The sequence below is a fragment of the Pan troglodytes genome, chromosome 21 (genome assembly GCF_028858775.2).
Source record: "Pan troglodytes isolate AG18354 chromosome 21, NHGRI_mPanTro3-v2.0_pri, whole genome shotgun sequence".
NCBI lineage: Eukaryota > Metazoa > Chordata > Mammalia > Primates > Hominidae > Pan > Pan troglodytes.
In genome coordinates this window covers 40,004,684-40,026,177 of record NC_072419.2, presented here as the reverse complement: position 1 = coordinate 40,026,177, position 21,494 = coordinate 40,004,684, and the positions used below count along the sequence as shown (strand labels likewise).

Here is a 21,494-nt window from a genome sequence, read left to right as displayed (position 1 = left end):
CAATTCTGTATTCCACTTTTGTAGCTAAAGAAGCTGTTGTTCAGAGACATGAGGAGGCTTACCCTGGGTTACCAAACTAGCAAGCGGCAGAGGTGGAACGTGAACTCAGGCCTTCTCACCCCAAAGCTAGCACCTTTTCCACTATACCACATCACTGACCTTTTGAGCTAAACAACCACAACCAGAGGGATGTATAGCTTTCCTCCATCACTCAAATAAGCCCTCCAAGCCAGCTTTGCCCTGTAAGGAAGAGGGAGGAGGTAGAGCTAGAAATATCAGCTGTCAGGGAATCAAGCCAGCAGATGCTCTTGTTAAGAACTTAAATCATTCAATCCTTCAGCTAAGACTCCTTAAGAAGGACCAAACAAACTTTAGGGGTTCCTAGATGCTCATCCCTTTACTAATGAATAAGCCACAGGAAAATACAATCACTTTTCCCTGTCTCAGTGATACCGGAAGTATCAGGGCTAAAGAGCACTCATAACCAAACTAGTTCCTAAACAAACGGCTCGGCCCTGCCTGTTCTAGGGTTGTGCTGCTCAGACTTTGGCTAGAATATTCAGATTATTCAGCTCTGTCCACTCCACACCTTAAGAGCAACACTGGCCAGGCGCGGTGGCTCACGCCTGTAATCCCAGCACTTTGGAAGGCCGATGCAGGTGAATTACTTGAGGTCAGGAGTTCAAGAGCAGCCTGGTTAACATGGTGAAACCTCGTCTCTACTGAAAATACAAAAAAATTAGCTGGGCTTGGTGGCGCATGCCTGTAATTCCAGCTACTCAGGAGGCTGAGGCAGGATAATCACTTGAACCCGGAAGGCGGAGGTTGCAGTGAGATGAGATGGCGCCACTGCACTCCAGCCTGGGCAACAGAGCAAAACTCCATCTCAAAAAAAAAAAAAAAAAAAAAGAGCAACACTGGTGAACAGGAGCACATCCAAAGGACAGTAAAAAGGAAGGAACAGAAGCACCAAAAAATGGACAGTCAATGAAATGTAGAATGGCTGTCCTAGAGAAGTGCAGGCTTGAGACATAAGCACAATCTTCCTTGATCTGTGATGTAGACGCGGGATCAGACCTGTTCTCTGTGGCCCCAAGAGGCAGAAATCACAACCCGTTTTCTAGTTCACAAATGTCTAGTGTCAAAGCTGGGATTTGCCCCAACCCTTCTGTCCCCAAATCCCACATTCTTTTCACCAGCCCAGGCTGCTTCCCTATGGAGCTATCATCCCAACCTGTAGCAGAGGTAGGTACTATAGAAAGACAGATATCAGTCCCAAATAAGAAAGGTGATTTTACAGTCGGAGCTGTCCAGAGACAGACTATGCTATAGTGTGAGAGGATAGGGCACCTAATATAAATCCTGTCAACAGAGGGGTTCAATCAGAGGTTAATCACTTGGCAGGAATGCCACAGAGGGAATCTGGGCATTAGATCGGTGGCTGGGTGAGATGAACCTGCAACCTCAGAGATGAATTAAACTCTTCCTGCTGTATTTTCCTCTAACACTTCATTTGTAAACTTGGGGTTTGCCTTTTCTCATAGTTACTTTTACCTGTGTGTCTTCCTCGATGAACTGTGTGGGCCCTTGTGGGGAGAAGGCAGTGTCTCATCCATCTTTATAGCCTTACTGTTCCTAAGACTATCCCTGGGAAGCCAAGGAAACAGTTTCATCTCGCCTATTTGCCAGGCATTCTGGCAGGCACTCTACATACATTAACTTATTCCACATCCTCATAAGAGCCCTAACAAGTAAGTATTGGTAGTATTTCCCTTTTCACACAGTGGGGAATTGAGACTCAGAGAAAATAAGTAACTGCCAAGGTACTACTGGTGAAAGGTAAAGCTGCATTCAAACTGGGAATCTTTTGCCCACATCACCACACCTTCCACCTAGAAGAAACGTAATAAATGATTGCTGACTTGAGCCAAACAGCTTAAAAACAGGCCAGTACTATAACCAGCTAGATCTGTAGTTTCCCATTGCTATGCTCAGATTTTCCCCTTCTAAATATTATCATCCATCTGCAAAATGACCAACTAAAGTTGTTTTCTAATATCCTCTCTCTCACACTCTTAAAGACAGTGGCACAACCCAAAATAATTCTGAGCAAGAAGACTAAGTTTTCATAAGAAATTCCTCAAGGCCCCAAGAGCTCTGCCCCTCCTCCTGGTGGGCTCTGGCTTCATGTCAAGGCTCTGGACCACTGTAAACAAACTAGGTCCTGGCTTTACGCCTCGGAGATGGCTGGCTCACACACATCTTCATAGGATGCTCTCCAAGACCTCGCTCCACACTCAAACCCAACTCTGGACAACTCAAGGTTTCTCCAAGCAAAACAGTCCTGCTCACAGGTCTTCACGTTTAGTTAAACTTCCAAACAAAATCTATCTTGAGTTACAAATCACATTATAAACCTACTCTGGCAGGCAATTAAAAATATCTAATCTCCCTGCCAAATGGGGCAAAATAAGGATTTTGTCATTTGAATTAAAGGAACCAGCGTGTTTGGATAGCCAACACATAGGGCCTCTGGTACTCCATCTGTCTTAAGAAGTAAACCAAACTCAATCTAGCCAACCATTTTTCCAAACAAGAAACTTAAGCGTCACTGAGGGAAATTCCCACTGCTCACTTCCCTGGGTGGATTTCGAGTTTTCTATCCCTGGGCCTCGGATAAGAGATACTGCTGGCACATGCACCATTGAGACACTGTGCTTTTCAACCTGAGATCTTGATTCCAGAGAACCAAAGAGCCACGTTCACTATAAACTTATTACAGTGTCTTCACATACGCTCATGTTTGAGAGAGACTTTATTAAACATGAGAAAACCACCCTCACTCCAGCAATGAGCAGAACTTAATGAAGATATATCTCTTGTGAGCTTCTGGCCTCTGTGCATCCATCAGACATTCTCAGCTAAACCTAAATTAACCTGTAAATGAACTGATTTGCATCCATAAATCCACAGAAATGTACCAGTGTAGGGTGTTTTAGATGCCACTCTCCATTTCCTAATCTTCTCCAATTCTCTTGTTAAACTATGATCTTGTCTACAACTGTTTTCATCTTTACTAAAACAGGAAAAAAAGGGAAATCTGAACCATCTAGAGTAGATATTTCCTTAGCTAGTTACCAAGACTTAAAAAGAAAAGAATCTTTGATATTTGATCATCTTCCATTTTTTTCTTTTCTTTTTTTTCCCACATGTTCTCCAGAAAAGTATGATCACCTTTCTTAGGGAGAAAACCAAAGGGCATTGTTTAGAAAGGTACCAAAAAAGACCTAGCTTTGGGTGATTTTTGTCAGTTCACCTAAACTCTGATCTTGGTTTCCATCCAGTTCTCAATGAAAGAGACAACTAAACCAAAGAAGTCTGATCAACAATAACTTTATCAGAAAAGAAAAGTACACTTAAACAATATCCACAATTTGCCACACTCTTTCATATATTATCTTAGTTAATCCTCACCATAGCCATGTGAGATGAATATTATTTCATAAATGATGATATTTAAGTCCCTTGGATGGCAGAGACCACATCTGGTTCACGTCTGCATTCTCAGCACCAAGGATGGGGCCTAGGACACAGTAAGGGCCTGCCACATGCTTAAGAATGAATATATGACTAAAGAAAAAGAAATGAAATTTGGGAAAAAAAAGCAATCCAAATTTTGCTCTAGGCTCCTCACTGGAACCACTACCTGGGACACACCTACACAGTGCAAATACTCTACTCAAGCTTCTGAGGTCTGTTTCAAAGCTTCTGAAGTTTGTTTCATCTTTCCAATGTGTATGCCTCAAAGATAGCATCTACATTTGGCTACACACCCAGCAGGGAATAGCCTGTTTCTGCTTTACTTCTTTTTCCCCTACTCAGCACCACACCTTGCACAGGTGGGTGTTTAATGAACTGAGTGTTTAATGAACATGGTGATGGTCATGATGACACCCTTAGTCATCATGGGAGTAAACAACACAAGATGCCCACAGTCAACAGAACTGGTCTTTGAGTTGAGTTCGTCCCGTCGTGAGCCTCATTTTCCTCTCTTGTACAATGGGAATAACAGAACTTACCCACAAGATTGTTTTTTTCATTTAACAAATGCTGACCATTAACCATGTGCAAAGCACTGTGCTAGGTGGTGGGGACACAGTGATGAATGTGACCATCACATCTTACTTCATGGACCTCACAGTCTCAGGGGATGCTGAGCGGTTTTCCAAACCTACCAGGACTATACTATTATCAAGTACCCGCTCCTTCTCCTGTTTCCCAACTTCATTACTGCCATCACCATCCAACCAGCTGCCCAAGCTATAAACTGGGGAATCATCTTCCACTCCCCTCTCTCCTTCGTCCTGCCCACTCCCACAATTACAACAAATCACCAAGTCTCTTTTGATTCTCCTTCAGAAAAGTCTCAGACATGTATTATTTCTCTTCCAGTTTCCCATGCTTCTACACTAGGCCCTTTGTTCTCACCTGAAGAATTGCAAGTCTCCTTGTAATAATGATAATGGCAAGCATTTATCGGTCACTTACCATATGGCAGGCATTGTCCTAGGAGCTTTGCATGCATAACATATTTTCATCCAGTCAGGCAGATACTAGTACCCAGATTTGTAGAGGAGGAATCTGAGGTACAGAGTAACCTGCCCCAGGTACCCAGCAAGGAAATGATGAAGCTGCAGCTCAAACCCAGGTCTGAAAGGCACTATCCTTGCCCCTGATGGGATTCTTGCCTCCAGTCCCTTCCTGGTCAGTCTACACTTCTTCCTTTAAGCTGCTGCTAGAGTGCTCTTTCAAAATTCCAAACAGATATGATGACTCTCTGCTTTAAAAGACAGCCAAGGGCTGAGCACAGTGGCTGTAATCCCAACACTTTGGGAGGCTAATACGGGAGAATCGCTCGAGGCCAGGAGTTTGAGACCAGCCTGGGCAACACAGCGAGACCCTGTCCCTACAAAAAAAAATGTTTTGAATTAGCTAGGCATGTGCCTGAAGTCCTAGCTACTCAGGAGGCTGAAGTGAGAGGATCATTTGAGCCCGAGTGCCAGGCTGCAGTGAGCTATAACTGCACCACTGCACTTCGGCCTGGATGTCAGAGCGAGACCCTGTTGCTTAAAGTGAATGAATAAATAAAAATAAAGGACAGCTAAGGGCTCCTCACCACTTCCAGGTCAAGGTCCAAAGACTACAGGCCACTCTCAGTGTTATCTCCTGTCCCACCCACAGACTCCAGAGGCGACACTGTCACTGCCTCCCAAACACACCCAACTCCTTGCTGACCCACCTCACGTTCTCCTTCCTCTGCCAAGTCTTCTTTATCCTTTCCCCCCAAACAGACGCCACCTCCTCTGCAGCCTCAGCCCATGTACACACTCATGTTTCTGCACTGTTATAATTTCCTGCTCTCTCACACGCACATACACTCCCACCCCACACTTCCAATTCCGAGTTCCTGAAGGGCTGACACAGTGTATTTTCATCTCTGACTCTCAAGGTCCCAGCATAGTGGCAGGTGAATAAGTAGACTAACTGAATGGTAATGTGGTAGTGTTCACCTCCCCACACTAAGACCTTCCTCCTAGAGGATGCTAAAAAGAAGGGTAGGTTACAGTAGCTCCCATCCTCTCAAGCAAACTCAGGAAGACAGCCTGCTTTCAGCAAGTCTGACAACTGAGATGGGTCCTCCACAGTTGGCTGGCGAGCTCTCCCGCAGCCCCTTGAAAGTCAATTCGATCGCCAAAACTGCAGAAACGGCTGGGTGCGATGGCTCATGCCCGTAATCCCAGCACTTTGGGAGGCTGAGGCAGGCAGATCATGAGGTCAGGTGTTCAAGACCAGCCTGACCAACATGGTGAAACCCCATCTCTACTAAAAATACAAAAATTAGCCAGGCATGGTGGCGTGCACCTGTAATCCCAGCTACTCAGGAGGCTGACGCAGGAGAATCATTTGAACCCGGAAGGCAGAGGTTGCAGTGAGCTGAGATCGCGCCACTGCACTCCAGCCTGGGCAACAGAGCGAGACTCCGTCTCAAAAAAAAAAAAAACAAACAAACAAAAAAACAAACTCCGGAAACTAAGCTAGCTCCAGACCAAAAGATCAGAGGAAAATGGTAAACTGACACCCTCCTCCTGCATTCCAAAATGCAGAAAGCTAAAAACACTGATTCTGATGACCATAAACAGAGGATCTGGACTGAGGGAGAGTCATCAGAGGAAAAAGCTAGAGACAGCAAAATATAACCCTGTTCCCATCTCCACAACTAAGCTGGAGTCCAGGCCACAAATGGACCACTGCAGCTGCCTCCTCACTGTTCTCCCTGCTCCCACCCTCATCCCCCACCCACTCTCCAAAGAGCAGCCAGATGATGTTTTAAAAACTCTGTCAATAAGGACACGTTCCAACAAAATACTCTGCAAAAGCTTTCCATCCACTTGGAATAAAATTCAAACTCTTCACCAACAGGTTCAAAGTCCAAGCCCCGCCCCCTTTATTCCATACCACTCTCCCTCCAAGCACTACATTCTGGACACAAGGGTCTCTCTCTTCGGTTTCTTACAACCTGCCAACCTCCGAGCCTTTTCCCATGCTGCTTTCCACGCCCAGAAGGCTCCTCCCCCCCTTTTTTTTTTTTTTTTTTTTACAGAGCTGGTTCCTTCTCCAGACTCAGTTCAAACTTTACCTTTTCAAAGACGCCTTCCCTGACCATTCTATCTAAAGTGGCATCCCTCCCACTCCACCACTCCCTATCAGACCATCTTTTTGTGTGTTTAGTACTTATCACCCCCGGACAATATTTTCTTCATTTATTTTCCTGTTTCTGTCTTCTTTCTCATTAGGGTTGAGGCCGTGTTTTGTTCACCCCTATGAATACAGCGCATGCAGCAGGCACTAAAAAGAATTTCCAGAATATCTGTTGACTATCAGCAGAGAAGCATCCTCCAGATAGGCTATTTTGTTCTCCTATTAGAATGGAGAAAACATCGATTTAGCCCCTACTATGTGCTGAGCACTGTAAATCCATGATTTTCCTTTCAGAAAGGTAAATGAGCTCAAGGTCACACTGCTAGTCACTAGCAGACTTCTGAGTGAATTACCTCAATCCTAAACCCCTCTCAAGGGGAAGGGATGTCGTTCTGTGATTCACTCTCACATGGCCATAACAAGAAAAAGCAAACATTTCTAAACTGCTTTACAGTTTTAAAGCATTTTCACATTCATCTCACTTAAGAAAAACACAAAGCACTTAGAATGCCCAGAAAGCCATACGACAACAGGAAGTAAAGTAAGCAGTGCCTCAAGATTCAATACTGGGGCCCTGAATCCTAGTAGTGGGGACTGGGGAGCAGTCGGGAGTCTCTATTTCTGGTTCAGACGGATGGGGAAGCGGTGAGTCATGGGGTGAAGGCTTGCGCCACGGGAAACTTTGGTAAGGTCAAGCTATGAGGCAACAAAAAGTGAATCACAACGCTGGAAAACACCTTAGGCCTCAACAGAGGCCGAACTCTGGCTGACGGATGGGGAAACTGAGGCCTCAAAGGGAAAGCAACTTGCTCAAGTTCACTCAGCAAGTGAATAGAGCAGGAATCGGGGGTCTCATCTCCCCTAGCCCCCTTTTCTCTCCAGCAAGGAGGCTTTTCAACGAGAATTCTGAGATAAGAGGGCAGGGGAGAGGCCAAGGGGCAGCTCACAGATTCCACCGAGGAGTCGGGAGAGGGCACAGGTAGGACCAGGAAGCACAGAAATGCTAGGATGGGGGCAGAAATGAGCCGAGGAGGAGGCAGGGGCAGTAGCTAGGCAGGTGGGTGAGGCGAGAAGGAAAAGGCGGAAGAGAAAGGGACAGAGTGAGGGCGGAGGAAAGTGCTGTGAGATTGGGGTCTGAAGGGACCTGGCGGGGTGGAGAGAGGCTGAGGGGAGAGGGCAGAATAAGTCTGACGATGGAAAAGTCCAGGGATCGGGGAGACATTGAAGGGAGTCGGGGAGGGGGTCCCAGACCCGGCAAGAAGTCTGACCCGGAGAGTTCCAGGGTCAGACCAGACCCCGAGGCGAGTCTGATGAAGGTGAAGTCCGGGCCCGGGGAGCCTGGGGGGAGCCCGTGGCAAGTCTGAAGGGGCCGGGCAGCCTCACCGCGCTTGTTTTTGGTGCCGTGCTTCTTGGCGGCCGTCAGCTCCTGCTCGATTTTCTTCTCCAGGAACTCCTGTTTCTTGCTTAACATCTCTTCCGTGTCCCGCAGCCGCTGGATGGCCTCCTGGGGGGTCGGGCCGCCCTTGCCGGCCTTACCCCCTCCAGCCCCGAACAGCTTCCCGAACACCGACATGGTTGCTGCTCGCCGCGCCGGCCTTCGCCGCCCGCTCCGGCTCGGCTCGGCTCGGCTCGGGTCGGCTCCGGCGCCCTCTCCCAGTCCTGCCGCTCCCTGCCGCCGCAGGCCTCTCCTCCGCCTCCGCCTCCGCCCCGCAGCTGGGCCCGGCCGCGCCACCTCCCACAGGCCCCCACGCCCGGCCCGGCAGGCGTCGGGGCAACGCGCCACTGACTACAACTCCCAGTGGGCAACGCGCCGGCCGCGCCTCAAATCTAATGGGGGGAAGCGCGCTGCATGCCGGGAAGCTATAGTCTTCCGGCTTCAGGCGCTCCCCGGCGCGTCTTTTTGCTGTAGCTGGGGTCAAAGGGCGTGTGGCATTCTGGGAAATGTAGTCTCCTTGGCCTGCGCTCTGTAGGAGTGGCAGAACAGTAAGAGAAATGACAGTAAGCGTGCAACACTGCTCAAAAATTTATTGCTAGTATGGGATACCGCCATGCTTGAACTTCACATGTATATTCATGTGAAGTTGTCTTAAAAGCGTGAAGGCAACAGTTGTTTCCAATTTCAACCTGTCAATTCTGTGGTCACAGAAGCAAAGCAGTATCTTCTCCATTTAAGTATGGTAGTGTCCCCCTTATCTGAGATTTTACTTTGAGCAGTTTCACTTGGCCAGCTAAGGTCTGACAATATTAAATAGAAAATTCCAGAAATAAACAGTTCATAAGTTTTTAATTTCCATTGGCCTAATGAAATCTCGTGCTATCCTATTCCATCCCACCTGCGATGTGAATCATCCCTTTGTCCAACATACCTCTACCATCCGTTAGTTACTTACCAGCTTAGGAGCTATCAGATGGACTGTCACGGTGTTGCAGTGCTTTGGTTCGAGTAACCCTCATTTTACTATATAATGGCCCCAAAGTGCAAGAGTAGTAATGCTGGCAGTTTGGATATGCCAAAATGAAGCTGTAAAGTGCTTCCTTTAAATGTAAAGGTGGAAGTTCTGAGCTTAAGAAAAAAAATCGTATGCTGAGCTTACTGAGGTCTGCAGTAAGAACGAATCTTCTAGCCCTAGAATTGTGAAAGAGGAAAAAGAAATTCATGCTGGTTTTGCTGTCGTACCTCAAACTGCAAAAGTTACAGCCACAGTGTGTGATAAGTGCTTAGTTAAGATAGAAAAGGCATTAAGTTGTATCCTTACTTACAGGGGAAAAAAAGAAAATAAATTTTTTTACAAAAGAAAAGAAAAAGCATTAAGCTTATAGGTGGAAGACACGAACAAAAAATGTGTTCCAACTGACAGCAACCTGTTACCCCCGAGAAAGCATTGAGCCTGTATAAAGGCTTCAGCAAGGAATCTCCTAAAACCAGTGGCACCAAGCCACTTACTGAAAGTAATGGATGGTTGCACTGACTTAGGAATAGGTTTAGACTGCAAAATATAAAAATTACTGGATGGGCTGGGCACAGTGGCTCACACCTGTAATCCCAGCACTCTGGCAGGCCTAGGCGGGTGGATCACCTGAGGTCAGGAGTTTGAGACCAGCCTGGCCAACGTGGTGAAACCCCATCTCTACTAAAAATACAAAAAAAAAAAAATTAGCTGGGCGTGGTGGCACACGTCTGTAATCCCAGCTACTTGGGAGGCTGAGGCAGGAGAATCACTTGAACCTGAGAGGCAGAGGTTGCAGTAAACTGAAACCGCGCTATTGCACTCCAGCCTGAGCGACAAGAGCAAAATTCTGTCTCAAAAAGAAAAAAAAAATTACTGGAGCCGGGCGCGGTGGCTCACGCCTGTAATCCCAGCACTTTGGGAGGCTGAGGCGGGCGGATCACGAGGTCAGGAGATCGAGACCATCCCGGCTAACAAGGTGAAACCCGGTCTCTACTAAAAATACAAAAAATTAGCCTGGCATGGTGGCGGCGGGCGCCTGTAGTCCCAGCTACTCTGGAGGCTGAGGCAGGAGAATGGCGTGAACCCAGGAGGCAGAGCTTGCAGTGAGCCGAGATTGCGCCACTGCACTCCAGCCGGGCGACAGAGAGAGACTCCGTCTCAAAAAAAAAAAAAAAAAAAAAAGAGGCCGGGCGCGGTGGCTCATGCCTGTAATCCCAGGACTTTGGGAGGCCGAGGCGGGCGGATCACGAGGTCAGGAGATCAAGATCATCCTGGCTAACACGGTGAAACCCCATCTCTACTAAAAATACAAAAAAATTAGCCGGGCGTAGTGGCACGCGCCTGTAGTCCCAGCTACTCGGGAGGCTGAGGCAGGAGAATGGCGTGAACCCGGGAGGCAGAGCTGGCAGTGAGCCGAGATGGCACCACTGCACTCCAGCCTGGGCAACAGAGCGAGACTCCGTGTCAAAAAAAAAAAAAAGTTACTGGAGGTTGGGTGCGGTGACTCACGCCTGTAATTCCAGCATTTTGGGAGACCAAGGCAGGTGGATCGCTTGAGCCCAGGAGTTGAGGCCAGCCTGGGCAACATGGCGAAACCCCTTCCCTACAAAAAATACAAAATTTAGCTGGGCATGATGGCACAGGCCTATAGTCCCAGCTGCTCAGGAGACTGAGCCATGAAGATCATCTGAGCCTGGGAGTTTGAAACTGCAGTGAGCTGTGATCTCACCACTGCACTCGAACCTGGGTGACAGAGTGAGACCCTGTCTCAAATAAATAAATAAATATTACTAGAGAGGCTACAGCAAGACAAGTTGGTGGAGAAGGATTTGGGGACATGCTTGATGAAGAAGTGGAAGATCATTTTGAAGGCCACTGGGAAGTGTTAACAAATGTGGAATTGGAAGAACTTGTCAAGTCATCTACAGAGAAAGAGGAAAATGAAGGAGAAACAGAAACAGATCCAGCAATATGGGTGTTATCAAAATTTGCCGAGTGTTTCAAATTGCACAGACATTAAAGGACAAAATTATGGAATACAATCCTCAGATAGAACACAGCATTAAAATCACTCGTGTGGTCACCAAAGGATTACAACTTCTGCAGCCACACTTCTATGAATTAAAAAGAAAGAGGCCAGGCATGGTGGCTAACACCTGTAATCCTAGGACTTTGGGAGGCCGAGGTGGGCAGATCACTTGAGGTCCGGAGTTTGAGACCAGCCCGGCCATCGTGGTGAAATCCTGTCTCTACTAAAAATACAAAAATTCACCAGGCATGGTGGCGTGCACCTGTAATCCTAGCTACTTGGGAGGCTAAGGCAGAAGAATTGCTTGAACCCAAGAGGCAGAGATTGCAGTGAGCCGAGATTGCGCCACTGCACTCCAGCCTGGGCGACAGAGACTCTGTCTCAAAAAAAAAAAAAAAAAAAAAAAAAAAGAATTAAATAGAAAGAGATGGCCAGGTGCAGTGGCTCATGCTTGTAATCTCAGCACTTTGGGATGCTGAGGTAGGTGGGTCACTTGAGCTCACAAGTTTGAGACCAGCCTGGGCAACATGGTGAAACCTCATCTCTACAAAAAATGCAAAAAACTAGCTGGGTGTGGTGGCGCACACCTGCAGTCCCAGCTACTCAGGAGGCTGAGGTGGGAGGATCACCTGAGCCCAGGAGGTTGAGGCTGCAGTGAGCCATGATCACACCACTGCACTGAAACCTGGGCAACAGACTGAAATGCTATCTCAGAAAAAGAAAGAAAAGAGACAACTTCCAGTAATAATGTTCTTCCAAAAGTTTTTGGCAAAAACGCAATTATCCAAGGACCCCCAATCATCGGTTGACATCATCTGATCCTGATATCCAACCATTGACATCGTCATAGCTCAAGGATCCAGGATCACCCAAAGCAGATGGTCCTCCTGACATCTCCACTGGTCAGTAGTAGCCTAACACTACCTCATAATGCCTGTGTCATTCACCTCACTTCATCTCATCACATAGGGATTTTGACATCACACATAATCTCAAGAAGAAGGGTGAATACAGTACAGTAAGACATTTTGAGAGAGAGACCACATTCACAAAACTGAATACATTATATTGTTATAATTGTCCCATTTTATTAATAGTTGTTATTAATCTCTTACTGTGCCTAATTTATAAATTAAACTTTATCATAGATGTATATATATAGAAAAAACACAGTATATATAAAGTTCAGTACTATTTATGTTTTCAGGCATCCACTTGCAGGTACACCTGAGGATAAAGGAGAACTATTGTATTTGAAAAACAACAATAATTAACATTGATGCACGTTCTGTGATTGCACCATCGATGCACATTCTGGCATTGTGCAAAGTGCTGTACATATAATATCACATTTGGCCGGGCGCAGTGGCTCACGCCTGTAATCCCAGCACTTTGGGAGGCCAAGGCAGATGGATCATGAGGTCAGGAGTTCGAGACCAGCCTGGCCAACATGGTGAAACCCCGTCTCTACTAAAAATACAAAAATTAGCCAGGCATGGTGGTACGTGTCTGTAATCCCAGTGACTCTGGAGGCTGAGGCAGGAGAATCACTTGAACCCCAGAGGCAGAGTTTGCAGTGAGCTGAGATTGCGCCACTGCACTCCAGCCTGGGTGACAGAGCAAGACTCCGTCTCCAAAAAAAAAGAAAAAAAAAACACATTTAATTATCATAAGCAGCCTAGGACAGATAATACTGTTCCTATTTTATAGGGGAGTAAACCAAGATTCAGAGAAATCAAGTGACTGACTGACTAGACCTGTCTTTGCAAATGTTCTTCCCTCTACCTGGAATGCCTTTCTACTCTTCATTCACCTAACAGATCCTTTGAAACCTAGCAGAAGCTAAGGGCCTTGGCACTGAACTTTGATAGCAAAGGTTCAAAACCCAGCCTTGACTACTTACTTGGGCAAGTTATTTCCCCTACTCTCTGTGCCTCCCTTCCTGCAAGTGTAAACTGGAGATGATCATAACAGGACCACCTCAAGCTTATGTGAGATATAGAATGTAAAGTACTTACTGAGCATAGACTTGGCACCTAGCGGATGCTCAAAAATGTGTATTTTATTCTTAGGTATTCTGTCATCTTTATAGGCAATAAGAATTGAACCAGACTCAGAACTTTCAAAAGTGGCAGAAGCGTTGAGGACCTTTTTGCCTCTGCAATAAATAGACGCAGCTAATTGTGGTACCACATTTCATTGTTTTTCCATTGTCTTTGGTGTCAAGCATCACTTCTCTAGACTCTTAGTGGTGGATAAAAAGGGGGAAAAAATCACTTCTCCATCCATTAGCAGTGAGGCTGCTGTTAGTAGCCAGTAGTTGCCCCAAGCCTACCATTCTAATTTGCTGCTTCCAATCTTTTGCATGTGTTAACCTTGCATGAAAACAAAGAATAGCCGGCGCGGTGGCTCACGCCTGTAATCCCAGCACTTTGGGAGGCCGAGATGGGCGGATCACGAGGTCAGGAGATCGAGACCGTCCTGGCTAATACAGTGAAACCCCATCTCTACTAAAAATACAAACAAATTAGCCGGGCGTGGTTGCAGGCGCCTGTAGTCCCAGCTACTCGGGAGGCTGAGGCAGGAGAATGGCCTGAACCCAGGAGGCGGAGCTTGCAGTGAGCCGAGATCTCGCCACCGCACTACAGCCTGGGTGACAGAGCGAGACTCCGTCTCAAAAAAAAAACAAAAACAAAAACAAAGAATAAACCAATTCTAAATGAGGAGCTGAAATGCTCTCCCATGAAGAAAAATACAGCTTCTCAAAGGTATTTTTTATTCCTTCCTGTACTTTTCAAATAGGTGAAGTTGCTCAGGATCAGAGTTTCAAATAAATGAGAGCTTAGCTGGACTTTTCCTCTATTAGTTTATATGTGAGTCTTATCTCCTCCCTCAGACTATGATTTACATTTGGACAAAAGCCATGAGTTGGATGTCGTTGTTGTTTTAATCAGCCACAACCTCCAACCCTGCACATACAGGCAGCCATTCCCAGAGGATGGTAGAGTTCATTTCACCCAATTTCGTGGTTGGAATAAGTTTTTCAAATGTGAGAGACATGCTAGAACTGTCAAGAATTCACAGGAGTATTGTTAAATATTAAGTCACATTTGTGTTTGTTCCGTAATTGAGACATTGCAATGTTTTAGCAAAGTAAAAGAGAAAAACAAAGAGGCTTCAGTCAAGCCACCTCATGGGTGCAGCAGCCCCTCCACATCTAAGCAGTCTGCCTCATCACCTCTTATCTAAGTCAAGTTGCTCCCAGGTACATAGGTAGCAAAACACTTGCTGGGTTGGAGCCATTACCCAAAGGATATATGAACAGGAAGATGCTGTGGACCTCACCACCATCAGTTTCATACAGCTGTGCGGTAAACTGAGGGTGATAACAGAGCCCCTCATGTTCTAACTCTGGGAGCCCAGAAAAATATCTTGGGGATATGACAGCAGAAGCCTCAGATTTAATCTTGAGTACTGTATTAGTCTGTTTTCATGCTTCTGATAAAGGCATACCCAAGACTGGGCAATCTACAAAAAGAAAGAGGTTTAATTGGACTTATAGTTCCATATGGCAGGGGAAGCCTCACAATCATGGCAGAAGGCAAGGAAGAGTAAGTCCCGTCTTACATGGATAGCAACGGGCAAAGAGAGAATGAGAGCCAAGAGAAAGGGGTTTCTCCTTATAAAACCACCAGATCTCATGACACTTATTCACTACCACAAGAACAGTATGGGAGAAACCGCTGCCATGATTTAATTATCTCCTACCAGGTCCCTCCTACAACAATAGGAATTATGGGAGATATAATTCAAGATGAGATTTGAGTGGGGACACAGCCAAACTATATCAAGTACCAACTACAAGCAATTAGTGTTGGCCACCTGGACCGCTGGGTTGAAAAGAATTTTGAGGCTGCATCAGAAGTTCTTGTAAAAAAAGTGCCAAGATTGGCCTGGCATGGCGACTCACACCTGTAATCTCAGCACTTTGGGAGGCCAAGATGGGAAGATTGCTTGAACCCAGGAGGTTGAGACCAGCCTGGGTGACATAGGGACACTCAGTCTCGAGAAATAATTAAAAATTACCTGGGCATGGTGGCACACACCTATGGTCCCAGTTATTCGAGAGGCTGAGGCAGGAGGATCACTTGAGCCCAGGAGGTTGAGGCTGCAGTGAGCTGTGAACATGCAACTGCCCTCCAGCCTGAGTGACAGAGTGAGACACTGTCTCAAAAAAAGAAAAAAAAAGTGCTCAAGATGGATTTGTGATGTCTACCCAGGGTATGGGATGGGAAGTGGTGACACATGGGCAAAGTAGCTGCCATCCTGGCTGAGAATTCAGCTGCCATAAATAGAGATTCACAGAGTGGACTGGCTCAATACTGGAGAGCCCTGGGCTTTGCTGGCCTGTATTTTTCTGGTCTCTCAGACAAATGCACAGCCTTTTCAAACTTTGACCAACTCGTATTAACTTATTCAAAACTGTGTGAAAAAGAATGAGCCACTGATACATGCAAGAATTTGGATGACTCACAGATATTATGCTGAGTGAAAGAAACCAGATACAAAAGCCTGTATGACTCCATATATACGAAGCTCAAAAACAGGCAAAACTAATCCATGGTGTTAGGAATCAGAATAATGGTTACCTCCAGGGAGGTACAGACCAGGAAGAGGACCCTTACAAGGTGCTAACAGGTTCAATAGCAGGATCCAGAGGTGTTCACATGGCTGTATACAAATTAATCAGTTTTTATACTTAAGACGAGTGCCCTTTATGTATCTTATGTACTTTATTAAACATGTTATATTACAATTTAAAACAACATCTCTAGGCTGGGCATGGTGGCTCATGCCTGTAATCCTAGCACTTTGAGAGGCCGAGGTGGGTGGATCACTTGAGCTCAGGAGTTCGAGACCAGCCTGGCCAACATGGTGAAACCCCAAGTCTACTAAAAAAATGCGAAAATGAGCCAAGCATGGTGGTGCACACCTGTAATCCCAGCCACTCAGGAGGCTGAGGCAGGAGAATCGCTTGAACCCAGGAAGTGGAGGTTGCAGTGAGCCGAGATCATGCCACTGCACTCCAGCCGGGGCGACATAGCAAGACTCCATCTCAAAAATAAGTAAATAAGTAAATATAAATAAATAAATAAATAAATAACATCTCTAGCTGGGCATGGCAGCTCATGCCTGTAATCTCAGCACTTTGGGAAACCAAGGTGGGAGGATTGCTTGAGGCCACAGTTCAACACCATCCTGGGCAACATAGTGAGATCTCTTCTCTAGAAAAAAATTTAAAAATTAGCCAGGCATGGTGGTGCAAGCCTGTAGTCTGGGCTACTTGGGAAGCTGAGGTGGAAAAATTGCTTGGGCCCAGGAGTTCAAAGCTACAGTGAGCTATGATGACGCCAATGCACTCCAGCCTGGGCAACAGAGGGAGACCCTGTCTCAAAAAAGAAACGAACAACAACAAAAAAACATACACACACAAAGTATCTCTAATAAGAGCAGCAACAGAAGAATAGTTTTTATTTGCAAAGTGCCTTTGCACACAAAAATCCCATCTTATCTCCATCATCCCTCTAAGCCCCATGAAGTAAGCATTACTATCCACCAACATTTTACAGTTGAGGAAACTGAGGCCCAAAGAAGTAGGAATTGACTAAAGTCACATGGTTAAAGATACCCAGCCATATATTTGTAACCTTCTTTGAAAACATTAATTATGAAATGAGGCCGGGCACGGTGGCTCACGCCTGTAATCCCAGCACTTTGGGAGGCCGAGATGGGTGGATCACCTGACGACAGGAGTTTGAGACCAGCCTCAACATGGAGAAACCCCATCTCTACTAAAAATACAAAATTAGCCGGGCATGGTGGTGCATGCCTGTAATCCCAGCTACTCGGGAGGCTGAGGCAGGAGAATTGCTTGAACCTGGGAGGCGGAGGTTGCGGTGAGCCAAGATCACACCATCGCACTCCAGTCTGGGCAACAAGAGTGAAACTCTGTCCCAAAAAATCAAAAAAATTATGAAATAAAACCTTAATTATGAAACTTGGTCTCACATAATTATACCAAATTAAATACAGAGGACTTCGCTGATTTTTAGTTGTAAAAAAGAGTTCATCCAACATTCTCTCCTGATTAAACAAAAAACAAACAAACAAACAAACAAAACAAAACCTGAAACACTCAGCCAACTAGGAAGAGGAGAGAACTTCTCAACCTGGTAAAAGGCATCTGTGCAAAACCCACAGCTAACATCACACTTAATGGTGAAGACAAAGGCCGAAAGCTTTCCCCCTAAGATCAGGAATAAGATAAGGATGCCTACTCTCATCACTTCCAATCAACATTGTACTGAAAGTTCTTGCCAGGGCAATTAAGCAAGAAAAATAAATAAAAGGCATCCAGATTGGAAAAGCAGAGGTAAAACTATTTCTATTTGTAGATGACATGATCTCATATAGAGAAAAACCTAAAGAACACACAGAAAGCTATTAGAACTAAAATGAGTTCAGCAAAGTTCAACAATATCAACACACAAAAATCAGTTGTATTTCTGTACATTAGCAACGAGCAATATGAAAATGATATTAAGAATCATTTCCATTTACAATAGCATCAAAAATAATAAAACATTTAGCAATAAATTTAACCACGGAAAGGAAAGGCTTGTCCTCTGAAAAGTACCAAACCTTGTTGAAAGAAATTAAGGAAGACCTAAATAAATGGAAAGACATTCCATGTCCATGGATTAGAAGACTTAATTGTTAAGATAGCAACACTCTCCAAATTGCTCAACAGATTCAATACAAGTCTTTCAAAATCTGAGCTGCATTTTTTGCAGAAATGGACAAGTTTATCCCCACACCTCATATGGAATCGCAAGAGACCCTGAATAGTCAAAACAATATTCAAAAAGAAAAATAAAGTTGGAAGAGTCACATGTCCTGATTTCAAAACTTACTGCGAAGCTACAATAAAGAAGTTTATCGATCAATTGAATAGAGTCAAGAGTACAAAAATAAACCTATACATCTATAGTCAATTGATTTTCAACAAGTGTGCTAAGACCATTAAATGGGGGAAGCATAGTCTTTTCAACAAATGGTGCTAAGACAGCTGGGTATCCAAATGCAAAGGAATGAGGCCAGGCCCTGTGGCTCATGCCTGTAATCCCAGCACGTTGGGAGGCCAAGGCAGGAGGATCGCAGGAGCCCAGGAGTTCAAGACCAGCCTAGGTAACATAGGGACACCCCAGCTATACAAAATAATAATAATAATAAATAAAATTAGCTGGGCATGGTGGTGTGTGCCTGTAGTCTCAGTTACTCAGGAGGCTAAGGTGGAAGGATCACTTGAGCCCAGGAGTTCGAGGCTGCAGTGAGCTGTGATTTCATCACTCTACTCCAGCCTGGGTGACAAAGTGAGACCCTGTCACCCAGGCTGACCCTATATGAAATGTCCAAAATAGTCAAATCCATAGAGATAGAAAGCAGATTAGTGGTTGCCAGGGTCCAGAGAGGGGGAAAAAGGAGAATGACTGCTTAATGGGTACAGGGTTTCTTTTTGGGATGATGAAAATGTTATGTAACTAGATTGTGGCGATGGTTACACAATATTGTGAATGTAATAAAAAAGAGCTGCATTGTATACTTTAGTTAAAATGGTGAGGTTTTTTTTTTTTTTTTTTTGGTAGATGGAGTCTCACTCTGTTGCCCAGGCTGGAGTGGAGTGGTGCAATCTTGGCTCACCGCAACCTCTGCCTCCCAGGTTCAAGCAATTATCCTGCCTCAGCCTCCTGAGTAGCTGAGATTACAGGTATTGCCACCACACCTGGCTAATTTTTTTCATATTTAGTAGAGATGGGGTTTCCCTATGTTGGCCAGGGTGGTCTCAAACTCCTGACCTCAGGTGATCCGCCCGCCTCAGCATCCCAAAGTCCTGGGATTACAGGCATCAGCCACCGCACCCGACCAAAATGGTGAATTTTATGTCATGTGAATTTTATCTCAATTTTTATTTTTATTGTTTGAGACAAAGAGTCTCGCTTTGTTGCCCAGGCTGGAGTGCAGTGGCACAATCTCGGCTCACAGCAACCTCTACCACCCAGTTTCAAGTGCCCACCACTACACCTGGCTAATTTTTGTATTTTCAGTGGAGACAGGGTTTCCCCATTTTGGCCAGGCTGGTCTCGAACTCCTGACCTCAGGAGATCCGCCTACCTTGGCCTCCCAAAGTTTTGGATTACAGGCTACAAACACCACGCCCGGCCTTATCTCAATTTTTTTTTTTTTTTTTTGAGACAGAGTTTCACTCTTGTTGCCCAGGCTGGAGTGCAATGGCACGATCTCGGCTCACTGCAACCTCCGCCTCCCGGGTCCCGGTTCAAGCAGTTCTCCTGCCTCAGCCTCCTGAGTAGCTGAGATTACAGGCATGCACCACCACGCCCAGCTAATTTTTGTATTTTTAGTACAGACAGGTTTCACCATGTTGGCCAGGCTGGTCTCAAACTCCTGACCTCATGATCTGCCCGCCTCAACCTCCCAAAGTGCTGGGATTACAGGCGTGAGCCACTGCGCCTGGCCCCTTATCTCAATTTTTAAAAGTGCGTTGAAGTAATGAAGAGGGAACATGTTTTGGTGCCTACCACACAGACCTAGATTAGAATTGGGGCTCTGCCATTCAGCCATGTGCTTTACCTGCCTTGGTTTTCCTGTCTGTGAAACAGAAATAACACTATATTCCTCACCAGGCCATTCTGATGATTCAGTGACAACACAGACAAAGGCCTTAGCACAGAGTATGTATTCAACAGATATTTATGAAATAATAACAACAGGAATAATAATCATTAACATCCACGGAGCTCTCACTCTGACAGCTTACATAGAATATCTCATTTATTTACTTATTTTTATTTTATTTTATTTTATTTTTTGAGACAGGGTCTCACTCTGTCACCCAGGCTGGATTGCAGTGGCACGATCATGGCTCACTGCAACCTCTGCCTGCCAGGCTCAAGCGATCCTCCCACCTCAGCCTCCCGAGTAGCTGTGACCACAGGTGTGTGCCACCACACCCAGCTAATTTTTGTATCTTTTGTAGAGACAGGGTCTCCCTATGTTGCCCAAGCTGGTCCTAAACCCCTGGACTCAACTGATTCTCCCCTCTTGGCCTCTCAAAGTGCTGGGATTACAGGTGTCAGCCATCACGCCCAGCCAGATTATCTCATTTAATCATCCAACTATAGTTCTATGAGGTAGTTACAGATTACAGCTGAGGAAACAGAAGCTTGGAGAGGTTGAATAACTTGCCGAAGATCACACCATTATTGAGTGGTCTGGTTGGCACTTGAACCGTGAGAAAATAACAGAGAATCTTCATCAGCACTTTATGCTAAGCCAGACACTGAGCCGAGGATTTTACATGCATTACCTCATTTAGCCCACACAACAACTATATGAGGTAGGCTTTACTGTTCCCATTTTATACATTAACAGAGGTTGGACAGCTTGCCTAAGATCACACACTTGTAGGAGGCAGAGCTGGGATTCTTACTGTAAAGGCAACCAGTTTAGCCACTGTGCTATTCTGCCTACATGCAAATAATGAATGAACAGAGAGATGCTCACACCTACAAACAGGTAAATAAATAAAGTGTGGTGGGCCTGGGAGCAGGTCTCACCTCCCAGGGGAGTGGGGCAAAGTAAGCGATGGGGGCAGGAAAGGCCCAACCCAGCAGAACTTGAGGGGTTAAGTGAGGAGTGAGGGGGAGGTGGGTGAAACTGTTGACCAGAAAGGACCCTACACTTGTGCTAATGGTGGGTTACAGGGCCTACTCCATACCCATTTGTCTGACCACATGCAGGCCATGCAGCAGGCCCTAGACGGCCACACAGGCTCCAGTCAATGACTGTGACTCCCTGGACTTTACCCCAGGGAAACCCTCATCCTCACCCAGGCGCAGGCCCAAGGCACAGGTAGACTAGAAGTCTCCCTGCACGAGGAAGGAAAAGTCCACATCCAATCCCTTAGAATATCCTGTTGGCTCTATCCTCAAAATCTATCCAGAACGCTATCATTTCTTACCATCTTCATTGCGGTCACTCTGGTCAAAGCCACCATCATCTCTTGCCTGCACTATTGCAGTAGCCTCCTGGTGGGCAGGATAATGGTCCTTCAAAGACGTCCATGTCCTCATCCCCAGAATCTCACCTTAAATGGACTTTGTAGAAGTGTTAAGGAG

The 21,494-nt window shown here is 45.8% G+C and overlaps 1 protein-coding gene across 1 annotated transcript in view; it reads right to left on the bottom strand.

The window, feature by feature from the left end:
• The window catches only part of CHMP4B (charged multivesicular body protein 4B), a gene marked incomplete at its 5' end in the record, with an annotated part of 49,606 nt that extends 34,580 nt beyond the window's left edge, over window positions 1-15,026 (bottom strand). The window contains 3 exon segments of the mRNA NM_001302415.1: window positions 8,143-8,472; window positions 12,514-12,526; window positions 15,000-15,026. Of these exon segments, the coding sequence (NP_001289344.1) occupies window positions 8,143-8,332 (190 nt within the window).
• Between the last annotated feature and the right edge of the window lie 6,468 nt (window positions 15,027-21,494).